At 36.7% G+C, this 17,742-nt stretch overlaps 2 protein-coding genes and 1 long non-coding RNA gene across 3 annotated transcripts in view; 2 read left to right on the top strand and 1 right to left on the bottom strand.

Annotated features, from left to right (window-relative positions):
* The window catches only part of FILIP1 (filamin A interacting protein 1), a 206,958-nt gene extending 197,839 nt beyond the window's left edge, over window positions 1-9,119 (top strand). Inside the window, exon 7 of the mRNA XM_025444791.3 lies at window positions 5,397-9,119. Within this exon, the coding sequence (XP_025300576.3) occupies window positions 5,397-5,437 (41 nt within the window). The 3' untranslated portion in view covers window positions 5,438-9,119. The remainder of the gene's footprint in view (window positions 1-5,396) is intronic.
* Window positions 7,359-16,899, bottom strand: LOC112658569 (uncharacterized). The gene is made up of 3 exons (XR_003135795.3): window positions 16,760-16,899; window positions 12,508-12,561; window positions 7,359-7,526 (listed from the first exon to the last, which is right to left on the bottom strand). It is a non-coding gene; the product is annotated as an uncharacterized LOC112658569 (long non-coding RNA).
* Window positions 16,313-17,742, top strand: part of TMEM30A (transmembrane protein 30A) — a 36,313-nt gene continuing 34,883 nt past the window's right edge. The window contains exon 1 of the mRNA XM_025444792.3: window positions 16,313-16,838. Coding sequence (XP_025300577.2) covers window positions 16,602-16,838 — 237 coding nt within the window. The 5' untranslated portion in view covers window positions 16,313-16,601. The remainder of the gene's footprint in view (window positions 16,839-17,742) is intronic.

Genomic DNA, 17,742 nt, shown 5'->3' with positions numbered 1-17,742 from the left:
ACTTTTCCTATGAACTAGTAAATAATTGCTTAGCTCGTAAATGTAGTTTTGGCCTTTCTACTTGTGTTTCTGCTATGTATGTATGATGGACAGAACTGCAAAATCAAGGGCTGGTAATAGCTGAACCAGAGGTCAAGAAGATAATTATCCCCATTATTAAAGATGAAAACAAAAACAACACCAAGAACAAGACATGAAAACCCCGAGGCTTAGAGATGTCTAACCACCATATTAATGATGATGCCAGGTTTTCAGTATATTACTCATTATTTCATATGAGGAAATGGCTTCAGGTGAGCAAAGTATGTATTTATATATAGACTAAAACACCCACACACACTGAGCCAAAATAATACTGCCAAAGGATTTGAAGATATCAAGATATCTCATAGAAACTATGTGTGTTAAGGTTTTCATAACAGTACTTTGATGAATATTGTTGTCCTTATCTAAAAAGCACAAGGCCCTTCCCAACTTTCGATACAATGTTATTTTCCGTGCAATTCTTTGACCAGCCATAGACTGAGATCAACCCTAGGCATTTAGCATCTGTGTCCAAAAAGGTAGAACCCGAGCAATCTTGGCTCAAATACTTTACTATTTTTCTACCATTGAATTATTCATAGTTAATGTTATATGTGGGATAATTAGTTCCAATTTGCTTGTATCTGGAAATGGTAAAGTATTTAAGAGATAAGGATTAACTTGCCTAAAAAAAGAAGTTACCAGTCATAACTGATTATTGGTAATTCCTAGAATCTGGAGAGGTAAGGGGATGATTTGGGCTGATGATGGAGTGGGAAATGTTTTGGAAGGAAGCAAATAAACTATTAAATGGTTGAGAAACCCCAAGAGAGTATATATCATCTGGTTCAAAAGTTTCCTGAAGCAAATGACAGAACTGATTAGCGGAAGTATTTTTAATTAGCTGAGCTGAATCCAAAAGAAAGAATACAAGTCCAAGTCAACAGAGGAAGTTTATTTGACTTCCTATTTAAAACAGATGTTTTATCAGGACTCTGATTAATTTCTGAAAGTGATAATAACAGGACTGAATACCAAAGCAGTTTATTAAAATGAGAACCTTAAAAGTAAACAACATCTAGGCATTCCTACTTCTCTCTAAAAGGTCTAGGACATTTTTGCAGGTAAATAAATCACTCTGTGGACAACATATTAAAGCTGGGGTTTAGTAGCTAGTGGAGAGGAAGAACGGCACAGCCCTAGGCCTGTGCATTGCCCTTCAGGCAGGGCCCATGGGGAGTAGGGAGCCATGGAACATGGGAAGCAGGTCATAAGCCAGCCAAACTGATGCAAAATCCAAGAGGAAATGTTTTCTATAGTAATTTAGTATGCAGTTTCCTGTGAATGAAGCAGTCTGACTTTACAGAGGCAAAGACCTACTATAAACTGAACTTCTACTCTTTTAGTCTTCGGTGTGTGAACTTAAGAGGATATTAGAGTGATTTTGTCTCATTTACTAGAATAGATTTTTAAAATTCAGAGCTCAAGTGTCCTTTGCAGAGAGTTTGGCAGAGTATAAACATATGTATTGCTTAGGAGGAAGGCACTGACTTTCCAGGGAGTACATCTTTCCTACTCCACAGTCAAGGAGCCCTCCTGGGAGGAATCAGACTCAATTTGTTGCCACACTCTAGCACTTGAGAGAGTCTCCCCCAAATTTCCCCCCAAATCCTATCTTGCATATACAACTTTGGATCTCAAGTCATTTAGCTGGCCAGTAGTTTTGGATTACCACCCAAGGAGAAAGAATAGTGAGGTCAGAAGTCAAGTGTCATTAGGAATTGATAATATGTTAAATTTCCTTTCTGTGGACATTATCTAATAGCTGGTGTACTAAAAGAATGAATTCATATTATTGTGAAACATCATTTCTCAATAATATAATGATCACAAATAATGTATTAATGTGTTACCTGAAGTTTCTTCAGGAGAAAACATCAAGATAACACTTGAGAGTAACATACAGGAAAGTTTAAGTGCTTTTGATAAACTGTTAATGTAAAAAATACATGAAAATCCCATGTCCCCATGTATGTATGCTGATTAAGATTTAGAGTTTTTTCCTTTTTCCAATTAGGAAAAAAGAAATGATATTATTAAATGTTTGCACATTAGAAGGCTCTAAATTTAAGTGCTTTGCTATTTTGAATTTGCTGATAGAGGTGGAAATTAATTATGGCCTTGGTTTCAACCTGCCTATTATATACTCCACAAATTACTAATGTCAGAAAAATGGTAACTGCAAAAAGAGAAAAGTTATTACAGAATTGTACCTGATTTTCCTCAGGTTACTTTAGAGGCCTCAAATGACATATATTTGAGTCTTATTCTGAGGTGAAATAAAGAGTAAAAAATGGGATAAGATTTACTTTGACTTTGTAACTTCATTAAAAGTTATAACATTATTTCATTGTATTCAGCCATAAAAAAAAAAAAAAAAAAAAAAAAAAAGCCTGAGAGAAACTTGGAGACTCTGCCCTTTTTTTTTTTTTAAATTTTTATTTATTTATGATAGTCACACACACAGAGAGAGAGAGGCAGAGACATAGGCAGAAGGAGAAGCAGGCTCCATGCACCGGGAGCCCGACGTGGGATTCGATCCCAGCTCTCCAGGATCGCGCCCTGGGCCAAAGGCAGGCGCTAAACCGCTGCGCCACCCAGGGACCCCGACTCTGCCCTTTTTTAAGAACCATAAGTAATGGCATAATTCCTGAAGCTTTTTTTTTTTTCTGACAACCAACTCTGTATGCATCAGATAGTTTTGCTATATAATGAGTCACTTCAAAATCTAATAGCTTAAAGCAACATTTTTTTAATCTGTCACGGTTTTGTGTTTTGTTGGGGTGATTATCTTCTGAGTCAGTCTACAGATTTGGAGAAAACATAGATAATAAGCAAACATAGATTTAGTAAGTATGCTTAATAAGTTTCAATTAAAATAGATCTTCTATTATATAAATCTTTTCTCACTATCCCTAGAAACAAGATGAACTGTGTCTCCACGTTTATAAAACAACTTGGGCTTAGTTGTATTCCTTTAAATAAAGTTTATTTATATAAATATGAAACACCCTCTTTTATTATTAAAGTAGAATAAAATAAACTGTTAGCATTGTCAAGTATTTTTTAGACAGTCTTTTTAATAATCCAATCTGACTAGGGGTACCTGGGTAGCTTAGTCAGTTAAGCGTCTGACTTCGGCTCTGGTCATGACCTCAGGGTCCTGGAATCCAGCCCCATGTCAGGCTCCATGCTCAGCAGAGTCTGCTTGTCCTTCTCCCTATGCCCTCCCTCAGCTTGTGCACCTTCTCTCTCTCAAATAATAAAATCTTTTTAAAAATTTTAAGAAATGATGCAATCTGGTTAATAGCATTTATATATATATGATATCATTTAGGATATATCTATATATATATCATGTAGGATGATCAGTTTGCTAACTTACATATTATAATTATAAAATGTAATGATTCAACCAAGACATTGTTTCTTCTATGTATAGACCCAATTACTCTAGGAATTCAGAGGTTTGTACATTCAAGGTGAGAGTAGTAACACAAAATGTTAGCACTGCAAGGCACTTTAGAGATGATCTCTAATACCCTCATTTTGTGGTGAGGAAAACAAATACATGCCCATTCTGAATTACATCTAGGATAAGAACAATTCTGGATTTCACTCCTTCTTTCCTCTTTTTTTTTTTTTTTTTTTTTAGTAGGATCCCAACACAGGGCTTGAACTCACAACTCTGAGATTAAGAGTCAGACAGTAGCCAAATGAGCCACTGAGGCACCCCATGAATTCACTCTTTTAAATTTAAGTTCTCTATGCTTTCTTAAGGGAGGAAAATGGGAAAGATACTTAAACTAGTAGGGAGACTTGAGATCTATGTCTTTACAGAAATTTTTAAAAAGTGTTGAGTGGGAAACGGCATTTGAATCTTAGATCCTGATTTTTAACTACACAATATTTTAATTAGTGATTTTAATTTCTGCCTGAAGATTTTGATACATTTTTAGGCACTGAAAAATTTAGAGCTGTAACAATTTTCCAATGAGAAAAATGAGATGTTAAGGGTTTGTAGTATTGTCAAAAATCATATGTATGTCTTAGAAGCATTACAAAACCTTCATAGCTAAATTTTATTAAGTATATAAAACCTTTATGTGTTTCATTTTACTTAGCTTTCCTATCTGCTTATCCCAAATTCAAATCAAAAGGTCGAGGGAAGGAATGGAAATATCTCCACCTAGTGGTCAGCATGAAGTAAAGTTAATAAAACCAAATTAAGAAAACTGACAAAAGATGGTCCACTGTACATAATTAGCACAAATCTATAGGTCTATAATATGCTTATATAATGTTTACTTATATGTTAACTACTTAACTGAAAATAAAATATAAATACTAGTTAATTGAAATTAAAGTGAAAATAATAGGCGGAAATTTCATGTTATTGATAAACCCTGATACTAGTTTCTGCACTCACAACACTGCCATATATTGACAGGGACATAATACATCTTTCTGGTGAAGAAACCATTTGAAGCTTATTTCTTTGCTCTGTTCTTTATAATCTCAACAGTGGCAGCACTCTTTCTTATTATTTTAATCACATAGTTCCCTGTCTAGCACAGTGATGGGCACGTTCTAGAGCCTCAATAAGTAGTCCTTGGTTGAGAGAATGAAACAAAATTATCCATTTCCATAGAGGCATAAAGGTTAAGGTAAAAGTGAAATCAATCAAATAAATACAAATATCACACACCCATAACATGGTTGGTACTATCCCAATCTTTTTTATTTTACTTTCATAAGAATGAATTTAGATTTAAAAGCATATACATAACTTTGCAAGAAGAAGCAGTCCAAGACAAATGTGAAGTCATCTGTGTTGTGACTTCTTAAGAATAGATATTGAATATTTCCTTATTAAAACTCAAATCCACACACATAAAAAAAGAAATAAAAAATATGCGAATATTGTTTAGATTAGAAAGAGTATGACTGGAAAAATAGTGTTACTTCTAGGAAATAGTCTGGTTTTCCAGTACAGGGCATATATGTAGTAATTAATATTTTTATGTTCAGTTCTTTGCTTGGGTAAAATCTACCTAATATGATTAGAATATTAAACATAGTTTCTAAAAGACTTAAAAATTTTAGAGATAAAGCACATACGCCAATTTAAGACATTACCCAACAATAGTAAAGAATTGCAGGAGAAGCTATTGGGCTCATGTATGTGTTTTTTGTTTGTTTTGTTGTTTAACATCTACAGTCTTTGAGTGAAATGATGTGGTATTGATCCTCTCATAAACTACTGATTTTTCAGTTTAATTGAAAATGCTGTATCTTTCTTTTCTTTATAGAAAGCATCGTCATTCACCAGTTACGTATGAACTCCAGATGAAATGGTAAACCAAGCACATATGGGGTGCGTGTACTTCCTCTGAATCCGTGTTGAATGAGTAGTATTTCTGCAGCCCTCCATCATCACTAAGGTCCTCCATGCTACTGATCACTACTGGAAATAATTTTCTACTTCCAGTGATTTTTTTTTTTTGAGGATATAATAATGTAAAAGCTGAAAATGGCATTGCTGATAATATGAAAATAGGTAGCAAGAGCGATTCAATCTTTGTGTCAAAATAAATTTCCTTTCTGCAAAGCTTTCAGGTCCACGGGCACATGCTATGTAATTTATTTTTATAATACACTTTGTAATGTGATTTTTTTTCCTAAAGTGTTTCCTTTTTCGTAGTCTATGGCACATATATCTGTAGAGTACACTGTCAGTTCTTCAAAGTATTGGTACTGGTGCATTCAAAACAGGAAACTATCACTATTTTCCTTCATCAACCTTTTATTTCTGAAGGAAAAGAAAGTACAACACTCTACATATTTCCTGGGGTAAATTCAAGAAATAAAACAGAAGCAGGAGATTCTAGAGGAGGTTTTATTATTGCTTATACAATGCTGTGATTCTGATCATAGTTCAACAGTAATAAAATAACGTTGATTTAAAGACTTTAATTTTAAATATGTAAAGCCAATTTTAAAAGTTGCCCTTTTTAGTGTTCTGTGCCAAAACCCCTGGATAAATTGAATTTCATATGGAACAAATTAATAAAAGAAGATATATAAGTTTAACCAGTAAGGATATGGGACTACATCAACTGATAGTTCAATTATATTTGTTTGCATTATTTGCTTATATATATGAGACTTATAAGGACTGTGATAACAAGGTATTTCTCACAATCTGCCCAAATGAAAGCCCCCAAAATAAAAACTGACCCAAGGTAATATCTGCATCTTAAAAAAAAATGGTAAGAGAAATCCCATAAGAAATGATGTTTCTTCTTGATAGACAGGATTTGGATAGATTTTCATAATGGCATGTAGGTTGCAGAATATATTCTTTAAAGATAAAAGCACAACATGCATTACTCAAATCTCAATGTCAGAGCTGCTGTGGAATTTAGGTTTATATGAAAATGTACATCTAAAGTCTACTGAAACCCTAATAATACAGCTTTTTAAAAAGACTTTGCTAATGTGGACATGTTTTCAACAAGGTCTTTAAAAAAATAACTTCAAAAATAAATGAAGATTTGACATATCAGTTTCTGAATGCAAAAATCACATATCATGGAACTTTACTGGTATTAAAGAAAATGCTTCTCAGTGTCACACAGATAACTAAAAACCACAAAAGTAACACCGTTGGCCTATTTCTCCAGTTGACAGCTTGTATCCAGGTTATAAACCCGTAAAAAAGCGAGTCTACACCGAGTCTCTGGAATAGAAAAATTAATTGGATTTCCTCCCTTATGTAACTTTGGAAGGTTTTAAGTTATACTTTGTGGAATTAGCAATCATCTTCAGTAGGTATTATAAATTAAATAACTATATTTTATGGAAAATTAGCTTGATTTTTTTTTTTTTAAGTAAAAGAAATTCTATAGTAGGCTTGTCCTAGTTTGAATGATTGTGAATGTATCACATATCCTTCAGGGCTTTTGATTAATGACTGAGAAACCTAGAGTGTGTATGTGTGAAGATTTAAAAAATTGTTGCTATGAGTTTTCTGTTTTCTGAAAATGTTTTTGAACTGTAATGACATTTTCAAGTAAAAAGGGTTTTATTTTCTATTGTTACCTTTTTTGGCACACAGTTAAGTTCCCTATTTGCGAACATTTATACTTCTGATTTATCACAAATTAGCATTTGAAGCAAATAGCTTTTTCTCAACTTGTGGAAAATTATATGAATAGTGAAAAATCTAGAGGATAAGACTTTACTTCTTGACTTTAAAATATTACAAGTGATTTATGTATATTTGGATCTGAAGTTTTTATTTCTCTTGAATTTATCATGAAATTTGGTACTTGCAATGCAGAGTAAGGATGGTGGTGCAATCAGAGTCACTTAGATGGATGTTGAGCTTTTTTCTGCTCATCCTGGGATTAAGTCTTCTGTTTAAACCCAAATGGAACCTGAGTGACAGATAAGTAAACTTAATTTTAAAAATTAATAAATTGTTCTGAAATAAAAGAATATTAAAAATTAACAGAAAAGTCAAAACACCAAATAGCTACATCCTTATCTAATGATATACAAAATCAGAAACAGTTCTATCCCAATATCCATAACCAGTTGAAAAAAACTGCCTCCATGTGCACCATTCTAGACTCATAAAATTTATGTATCTTTTATTAGATCTCCAATCATCAATATGAAAGGGAATCAGTTTTGAATAGTTTTCTGAAATGATTCCAGTTTAAGGTACAACAGTTGAACTAATCCATTATTTTACCCTTTTCTTTTTGATAAATATTTTTGAGGTATCCTCTGCAGAGATTTTTTTTCAAGTATTTCGTAAAATATTAAGGTTTGATGAAGACAGTGAATAAATTTTCCAGATTTTAGATGCCTAGAATGTTCACAAAATGTGAAGAATTAATTGTCTCTTAGGAAAACCATAAAAAAAATTCATGACATGGAACATCTAGCTTAAGCATTACAAAAGACACCAGCACTATTGATATAATTCACAGGTTCTAAAAAGCAGCTGCAAAGCAAGAGTAAATAAATGTTGGATCAGACAATGTAATGTATTTATGTCCTTTCTCTTTATGCTGTAGTTGAATTTTCCTGGAAATGAATAAAAAACATAATAAAAATTGGGCATGTTCATGAATTTGATGAGCAACAATTCTAAAAATAACAAAAATGCAAAGTGGAAGTTAAAAAAAACGCAACTGGCACCTGAGGCATATATCCCCTTTGGACTCCAGTGCTATCCCCCTGCTAAAATTACTAATTGAAAGTGAAGAGGAAAAACAATAAAAGCTATTGTAATAAATTCATAAAAATTGGGAGAGTTTCACGGAATTAACTGCTTAGTGAACACTAATATTTTATTTTGTGTCTTAAATTTTCAACATTTACTCCATAACTATACGATAACAACTGTTTGTTACATAGGAAAAATACAAAATGCAGATTATTAAGTGTTTAAGGTGCCATGACATAATACATTTATTTTTTGTTGTTGTTTTTTCATTTTTATTATTTGGGTAATTTTACCTTACCATCCACAGATTTTTGTTACTTTTAACAGTGCTGATTGTATTTATTTAGATTTTGTTTAAAAATATCAGATGTCAGCTTCTCCAATATGAGACTTACAGTGTGATCAAGATATTCTTAGAAGTCCTGCAGTCTAATGGATTTTCAAAAGCAAAAGAGTGCATTGAAAAATTGTGGAGTTACATTATATTTTCACAACATTCATAAGTTTTATTAAGTACGAGAAGTTTATTATTTTTCACTACAGCCAATGGAATTTATGGGTATCTACTTGTCTTTTATATGAATGTAATATCTTGCTTTCAGTTCTTCACAGGTTATTGAAATTATTTAGCCAATTAAGACATTCTCTTTGTGTTATTTCCAAAGTCAACCATGTTCATCAAAAATCTCACTAGAGAGTGAGAAAAATAACAATTGTGATATAAAAACATTGTGCAATATTTTTTTGAGTTGGAACATAATATTCATAAAATTAAAATCATTTAAAATAAGTATTCAACTTTCATCTTTTATTTAAAATTGTTTGCTTTAAAATAGTTTTCATTTCGGCATTTCCTATTTTCTTAAAAATATGGTGTTCTTCACTGTGAATGAGCAGAAATGGTACAGCAGATCTGGAAAAATGAGAGCTACTTTTCCCGAGTTACATCCTAGTCTGATTCCTTATTAAGATGAAAACTGCAAAACACCAAGAGATAGAACTGGTTATAGGGTTTCCCTCAGCCCTTTATCTTCACCAAATGCATTGTCAGTCTATATTTAGATATCACTTTACTGCTTTCTGCTGTCAATCTAAAGGTAGGTTACTCAGTAGAGCAAATGCTCCTGAGGTTTTCCAGCAGGCCACAGCCCAGCTTCTAGAGAGGCAGTTAGGGTAATGCTTTCAGCAAAATGGGATAGAGATGACAGTGGGGCTATTCTCTGATGCCTTTTATTTATCAGCTTTGTGCCAGATTTGGTGATCTACAGCCAATCTCTACTTGTCTTTGCCTTATTTGTGACAAAGGAATGGCTTTTTCCTGTTTATTGTCTAAAGATCCACATATCAAAAAAAGCAGGCAAGGATGATATCTAAACACAGATGCTTTCTACAGGAAGGTTGTAGATGTTAGGGGTCTTGCCTACAAGGCAGTTCTGAGGCCTCTCTTTGGAGTGGAGCCCCTTGGGTTCACATGGTTTAAGAGCACTGGCCAAAAGTCATTGTTTATTTCATGACTTCCCAGGAGAAGGAATCAGGCTTTCTGTATTTGGATTTGTTCCCTTGAGCCCTGGACTAGCTTCACTTTTAATGAGCACCAGGCTATTTACGTGTGCAGAAAAAATGAAGCAAGTTCTCTGGGCTCCATGCATGTTGGCAATAGGGCACACTGCACCATTTTTTTTAAAATATTAAAACTTACTTTTGAAATTTGTTTCATGATATCCCAAAGAACATATAAAAGATGTCAGACTTTGAGGCCTCCCTTCAACTGAGGCAACCCTCACTAACTGCATGGTTCCAGGCATAGCGACCTGATCCACAGATAATGGTTGGAAACCCAGTTCCCTAAAGTTCCCAGGTAAGTTTTGGTTTGTTTTTAAATCAGTCCTCTTTTAGTTTCCACTGTCATTATTTTCAGCATTCCTTTGAGATAAGCGTCTTTAAGGAGAAACTATGTTTTCTTTCTCTTCAGGAGTCTATTTTCCCTTTCTGCCTATTTTGATGGGCATTGGTATACAAAGTTATCTCTCCAGTTTGACTGTAAGCTTCTTGAAGACAGGATTTGCATATTCCTCAGAGTGAATATAGGATACTGGATAAATGTTTGCAAAGGGCAATGTAATTCCTTCTATGGAGAGGCCTTTTTGCACTCTCCTTCTAGCTGCCCTATCTCATTTCCACCAATCTTCACAGACTTTTTCCATGACCATAATCACGTTTTCATTTTTGGCTTTTCCAGCTCAGAGAGCACATTTCTTTCTCCTCTTTGACAGCAAGACATATGTTTAGTCAAAGCAGCAGGGTGTTTTGTAGGAACCCAATTACTGACTCCTTACCCCAAAGGGTTGCTCCTCTAAGAGGAATATCTTAGGGTATTCAATGCCAGAGCTTCCTTATCAAATTGTTCTGGTTTCTTATCCTTCCCTTGTAGAAACCTCTGTGCCCACTGAAGATTTTAGGTGCAGGGTATCTGGATTAAACAGGAAGACTCTCAATAATCACGGATCTTAAGGGCAAACAGACTCTACAGACAGAGGTCCCTCATCTTATCAGACCACTAGATGGCTTACACCACTTTAACAAGAAAAGTGCGTTCAGTCATTTTCACACTTCACAAAGAGGTCAAGCACTAGTTCCCACATGCAGCATTGCTGTAAGTAGACAAGTGGGCCAAATGGACTACATGAGCTAACAAAATATCTCCCCAAGAATGGGGAGTATCAGAGATCTTAATTTTCAGGAAAACAACATAAGATCTTGACAAAAAGAACATGATCAGCCAGGGTATGGAGCCTTGCAAATCATTAATAATGAGTGTTGTAAATGGTTCAACTTTCTCCATATTCTTTCATTTTTGATCTTATTCTTTCCTGCATGTTGAATCATAATATCACTCAGACCCTAGGACCCATTTCCCCATAGTTTAGTTTTTGACATCATAAAGAGGATGAGGTGTGGCATCTCCTATAACCCCTTGTGCACACATGTTCCTGACCTCATTATACTCAATTGTTTGTTGGCAAGTTGTCCCTTCCACTAAAATGTGAGTTGAGAGTAGGTCTGGTTAGTTCAACTAAGATATCTTTAAGACCTTGGCATTTTTCCAGGTGTTATAAATATAGAGACAAACAAAAATAGTCTCTGACCCTGATAAGCTTACATCTAGTAGGAAAGACAGACATAAACATATTTCTCAGTACTATGGTAAGTGCAAGGATAGAGGTATGCAGGGTAGCCCTGGTGGCGCAGAGGTTTAGCGCTGCCTGCAGCCCGGGGTATGATCCTGGAGACCTAGGATCAAGTCCCACATCGGGCTTCCTGCATGGAGCCTGCTTCTCCCTCTGCCTGTGTCTCTGCCTCTCTCTCGCTCTCTCTGAATAAATAAATAAATCTTTAAAAAAAAAAAAAAAAGGATAGAGGTATGCATAAGTTGCCTTGAACTCAGAGAGAAACTCTTAGCACAGCCTGAGGACAAAGAAAGATTCCTCAAATTGGCTACTGTCTTGCATCTTGAAGGATGAGAATTAGCAAGGCAGTTTCAGTGGAAGTGGGGTCTGAAGTGGGGGAGCAGTATGTTGTTGGATGGGTTAGGAATTGAAGACAGTGAATGCAGATTATTCTTCTCAGAAGATTCAGTGAAAGTAAAAGTGTTGTGGAATAGTTTGCTGAACCCCTGCTTTGTCCCTCACCAAGCACTGGTCAGAGGGAAGTCTAGGAAGTCTTGGTTATTTGTTGTCATAAACATTTAGTTCCATTGACAAAAAAAGTGTTTCCTTCCTCAGGCTCAGTAGACGTTGACTTTCACATTTAAGTTCATTTAGTGAAAATCATCCTTCAATAATACATTAGAGCTATTTTAAAGAAATAATAACTTCATTGGTAGTAGTGACCTGTTTCAAAAACAAATAATAATGAAATGCCTGCCACACCTCAGACTTCCTGTAATTTAAAACTTGCAGAAACAGAAAAAGACATGTATAAAAATAGTCCAAATGATTATAAGTGGTTAAACATTTAAAAAAAAAAAAAAAAAAAAGTAGATTCCATGCCCAGCATGGAGCCCAATGCAGGGTTTGAACTCATGACCCTGAGATCAAGACTTGAGCTAAGATCAAGAGTTGGATACTTAACTGACTGAGCCACCATGCACCCTGGTTAAACATTTTTAAAGATCTACTTACCCATATCTATTTTGGAGATGGAGTAATAAGTTTCTTCCTTCCTCTGCCTGTCCCCTTTAAAAAATAATTTCACTATTATACATACAATAAATGTTGGATGTCAACTTAGAGATGGCAACATCATATTTGAAAGCAAGATCTTATCTATAATTGATAGCACCTATTGGAAAAATATATAACATGGGACATAATCTACTGAGAGAGTCTATACAGGGGAGTCATGAAGTCTGAAATCTTATTAGAATTCTATTTTTTCGTTTAAAGAGAGCATGGAATTAAGATGAAAGAAACCTTATTTCCTTCCCAAAATAAGATTCTTAGGCTGTCTACTCTTTCCTCTAATGAGACTAAACATTAAAATATGTTGTTTGACTTGTTATTTCTGACTACTGACTATGATTACTATTTATGAACTTATAAAACCTTTCATCACAACACCAATGTACTCAGGCTAATCAGACAATCTCTCAATGTGAGAACAAAAGGATTTTCTTACATGCCTAATTGAAAAAGTTTAATAAATACACAACATAAAAAAAAGGAAAAAGTCAACTCTAAACGCAGTAATTTTTCAGTCAGTTGGAACCAATCTCTGATGCCATAAATATAACAAATTAAATTTATTATACAAATTCTCTATCATTCTTTTCCTAAAAATCTTCTTAGATAATTAAACATGAATATGATTTAATCCTACCAAAGATCTCTAAAGTAAGCTACCATGCCTAACTGAATAGAAAAATTTTTTCCTTCAAAAATAAACAAGCAAAAATACTACCAAGTCACTGAATACAACTCAAACCATTTCCAGTCCCTAAGACCTTTTTCTGAAATTCATGCTGGTAAAAACTATGGTACAATTTTTAGGTCTCTTCAACTTTCCTAAATATTGTTATGCTACACATGTGAATAAATGGCTTGAATATGGCTAGAAGCTAGAGAAGTTAATCAGCACCAAATACTCAAAGGAGTCTAACAAGCAAATATGTGTGGCACTAAGGCTAAACAGTTAAAAAAAAATGAGTTTCAGTTTCCTCTTCTTAATTCTTTAAGCTACTCAATAGTTATTCAATATTTTTTCTTTAATGTTTTTGGTTACCTAGTTTGGTGGCTTGAATACAACTGAGCTACAAAATAAAAAAACAGTATAAAACTACTTTCCCAAAGTTATTTATATACATCTCTTCAGATCATGGGATTTGCATCTGCTTTATCATTTTGGATCTACTTTTATATTTGGGCTCAGGCATTCACTGCACACTTATGTGTTGACCTGGTAGTTGGCATTAATCAATATCATTTAGCCAAATATATTCTTTTATCAGGAATCAGCAAATGAACAATCATTTGAACAATATAAATGTTACCTATATGTATCATTAATACACACAAACACCAGTTACTCCTAGGAAACAACAGTGAAAAATGTATGACCAGTGGATAAACTGGTAATGCGTTGTGAGAACAACGACTCTCTTTTGTTATCCCAGAAATGTTGAGCAACATTTTCTTTGAAGAATTTGTACTTCATCATATTAAATGAAAATGAAAACAAAAACAAAAAACCACAACTACCTGGTAAGGACAATCATAAAATAATGAGTCCCTTGAGATAATGATGTTGATGTGAAAAAAAATATTAGCTCAGAAAAGCAGCATATCATGATGGCACAGTACAGAGAGGAAAAGGAACTGTAAGGATATCATCAAGAGACTGAAGGTCATTTAATCTATTTGGCTCTCATCTGAAAATGTAAGTTTTAGACAAGAATCTAAGGAAGCTTTCAGTTCTACAACTCTGTTCTGGTCAAAATGGAGTTTCTAGTAACAAAAAAAGAGACAATAAGTTAATCTTTCTTATGAACAGAAAAAAAAACTAAAGAAAAAGCAGATAAACTTATTGCCATCCCTTAGATTACTAAAAAAAAAAAAAAAAAAAAAAAAAAAATCTGAGGGCAAAATAACTGACCAGTTATTCAGAATGCTGAAATAACCTTTTTTTTTTTTTTTAAAGATTTTATTTATTTATGAAAGACACACACACAGAGAGAGGCAGGGACACAGGCAGAGGGAGAAGCAGGCTCCATGCGGGGAGCCTGACGTGGGACTTGATCCCGGGTCTCCAGGATCACACCCTGGGCCCAAGGCAGCGCTAAACCGCTGGGCCACCGGGGCTGCCCTGAAATATTCTTTTAAGGAATTGTAACATTTAGTGGATGTGATAATATAGGTAGAAATGAGGAGGAAAAAACTTGCCTTATGCTTTATATTTTTGCGTTATATCCAATATTGTTAAAGACATTTTTTACTAACAGAACTTAGCAAAACTAAACTATTCCACGCCTTCTCCATCAACTGTGATAGACAAACGTTTTCCATTTGAGCCCTAGGTTGAACTTGGCATAGATCAAAACAAAAAATACTCACCTATGTTAACAATGCTAAGAATTTGAGAGATACTGGATGTCATATAAGAGCAAAACCAAGCAGGCCAGTTGTCTGCCAGATATTCAATTGGCTCACATGTTGAGACTTGTCATTTTTAAAATATATTTAAATTTAAATCTGAGGCCCAAACATTCTTTTCCTTTCCTGTTCCTTGGTTTACCTTCAAAAGGCATAAATACAAAAGTCTGAAAGAAAACTTGGGTATGTTTTCAGATAATGTGATTTACTCTCTGGTCTAGACTTCAAAGATGCCAAATATAATGTGAATGGTACATAATTAAAAAAAAAAAATTTACAAATATATGCTTATTGCAGAAATTTTGAAAAAATACGTAAAAGCGCAAAAATAGAGAATAATCATCCTCCATCCGGTCAATGGAGATTACTACTTTCAGGTGGGCTTTACGCTCTGTACCTAGACCACTTTGGTATCATTTAGCCACTTTTTAGGTATCAGTAGTATTTCCTTGGGTCGTCAAATACTACGTGTTCACATGGTATCTCATTTTATAGCGATGCCGTAAGTTGTTGCATTTGATCAACAGTAGTAAAGAGCTACAGCTTCTTACAACTGGCTCCTCAAATCAACGTGCAAAGAGAAACGTGGACACAGAAAATAAGGTAAAAAGTAACACGATGACCATTAATTGAGGAAAAGGTAATAGGGCTAACCAATGGGCACGATTCATTCTTGATTTTAGTACCCAAGTGTCACCTACCACGCATCTCACTTAACGTTTACCTTTCCACCTTGAGTGGAGGTTTATTGATTTTTAGAGAAAAGTGGCGGTTTTTTTTTAATTTTTATTTATTTATGATAGTCACAGAGAGAGAGAGAGGCAGAGACACAGGCAGAGGGAGAAGCAGGCTCCATGCACCGGGAGCCCAACGCGGGATTCGATCCCGGGTCTCCAGGATCGCGCCCTGGGCCAAAGGCAGGCGCCAAACCGCTGCGCCACCCAGGGATCCCAAAAGTGGCGGTTTTATAACCCAAGCAAGCACTGCCATCCCACCAGGCTCAAGCTGCCTTGGTGTGGTCTTTTAAATGCTCCGATTCCCTTCAGAGAGGGCTTCGAGGGAAGGCAAAAACCTGTCTGGCGCCGAAGGCCCAGAAAGACCTCTCTGCTAGCAGCTCCAGGGTGATTTGGGCCAGGCGGCCGGACCCGCGGCCCAGCACCGCCGCCGCCATGATGACCCCAGCAGGAGGCAGGAGACGGCGAACCGAAGCTTCCGGGGCTGGAGCACGCACACCTATCGCGTAGGCGTCGAAACCTCTACGCTCCCAGGGACGCGCAGGCGCAACGCAGCTCCACGCTCTGCGCGGGGGAGGGGCTGAGGCCCTCACTCTGTCGTCACAGGGGAGATGATCAGGGTGCGTCCGCCTCTTCCCTCCCCCTTCCATCCTCCTCCCTTTCCCCCTCCCCCTGTCCCTCAGTTTTCTCCCTCCTTCCTCTCTCCCTCCCTCTGGCGTCCCCAGCCGACTCCCGCTTCCGGTCGGCGGCCGTCTGCGGAAGGGTGTCCCGCCTCTTCCGCCTTTACAGCGGAGGTGGCGGCGGCCGCGGCGCCTGCGCATCTTCTGTCAGGGTCGGCCGGCGGGTCCCCCGGGTGGTCCACCTGCGCGTAGGGGAGCCGCGCCGTGGGGGTCGATGGCGATGAACTATAATGCGAAGGATGAAGTGGATGGTGGGCCCCCGTGTGCTCCTGGGGCCACCGCTAAGAACCGGAGGCCGGATAACACGGCCTTCAAACAGCAACGGTTGCCGGCTTGGCAGCCCATCCTTACGGCTGGCACGGTGCTACCTACCTTCTTCATCATCGGCCTCATCTTCATCCCCATTGGCATCGGCATCTTCGTCACCTCCAACAACATCCGCGAGATCGAGGTGAGGGGAGGGAGCGGCGTTGGGAGTTGGCGCTGCCCGGGAGCGGGGTCCTCCGTCGGCTCCAGTCCAGCCTCAGCTCCCTGGAGGCTGACCGGCGGGCTCTGCCCTCCCCCGCCTCTTTCCTCTCTTCCTCTGTTTCTCCTTTTTTCTTTCTGTGTGTTTCCGGAATTTTGCAGTTCTGTCTGAGCTTCCTCTTGCGATTTACAGGGTTTCAGATGGAATGAATGTTTCGTGCAGGGGGTGGGTCAGGTGAAGAACGCCCCTTTAATGCACGGTTCCTGTGCTTCTGTCGGGGTTGTTGCCTCCAACGGAGGAGGGGAAAACTGTGAAAAAGACAGAAGCTATGTCTGGTTGTAACTCCGTGACAATTGACTTGATCAGAGTGTCGTTACTCGTGTGGGGATTACAGAGATTAACGCGTTGGCCATTGTTAGGGAAAGGAGCCTGGGTCATAGAGGCGTGGATTTTTATGTAAAGCAGTTGTGTCACCAAGTCACATAGTAGGACGTATAACCGAAGTGTACACGGTATCTTTCATTTGGGGCTAATAAATACTTGTAGTCGTAAGGCATGATAAGTAAGTGAAAGGTAACCAGAATCTTCAATTCTGATGTTACTTTTAGGCTGCGTTTAATAATCATGCCCTACATTCGCCCTAGGTGCTTTATTTTGTTTCCCCCCTCCTAGAATTTAAATTTAAAAAAAAGAGAGAGACAAGAACTACACATCGAATTAGTTGTACACTGTCTACTGAACATTTTGCTGATAGAAGACATGACAGACTTAGAGAAGCATCTTGAGTGTCGGAGCAGCGATCATAGCACCTTCATCTATTTGTACTGAAGGTACAGGTGAAGGTAGGGTGATACTAGAATGTAAATACTTCATAGAGATGTCCAGTATT

The sequence above is a fragment of the Canis lupus genome, chromosome 12 (genome assembly GCF_003254725.2).
Source record: "Canis lupus dingo isolate Sandy chromosome 12, ASM325472v2, whole genome shotgun sequence".
NCBI classification, from domain to species: Eukaryota; Metazoa; Chordata; class Mammalia; order Carnivora; family Canidae; genus Canis; species Canis lupus.
The sequence above is the reverse complement of the archived record's forward strand: the minus strand, read 5'-3'. Positions and strand labels throughout refer to the sequence as shown.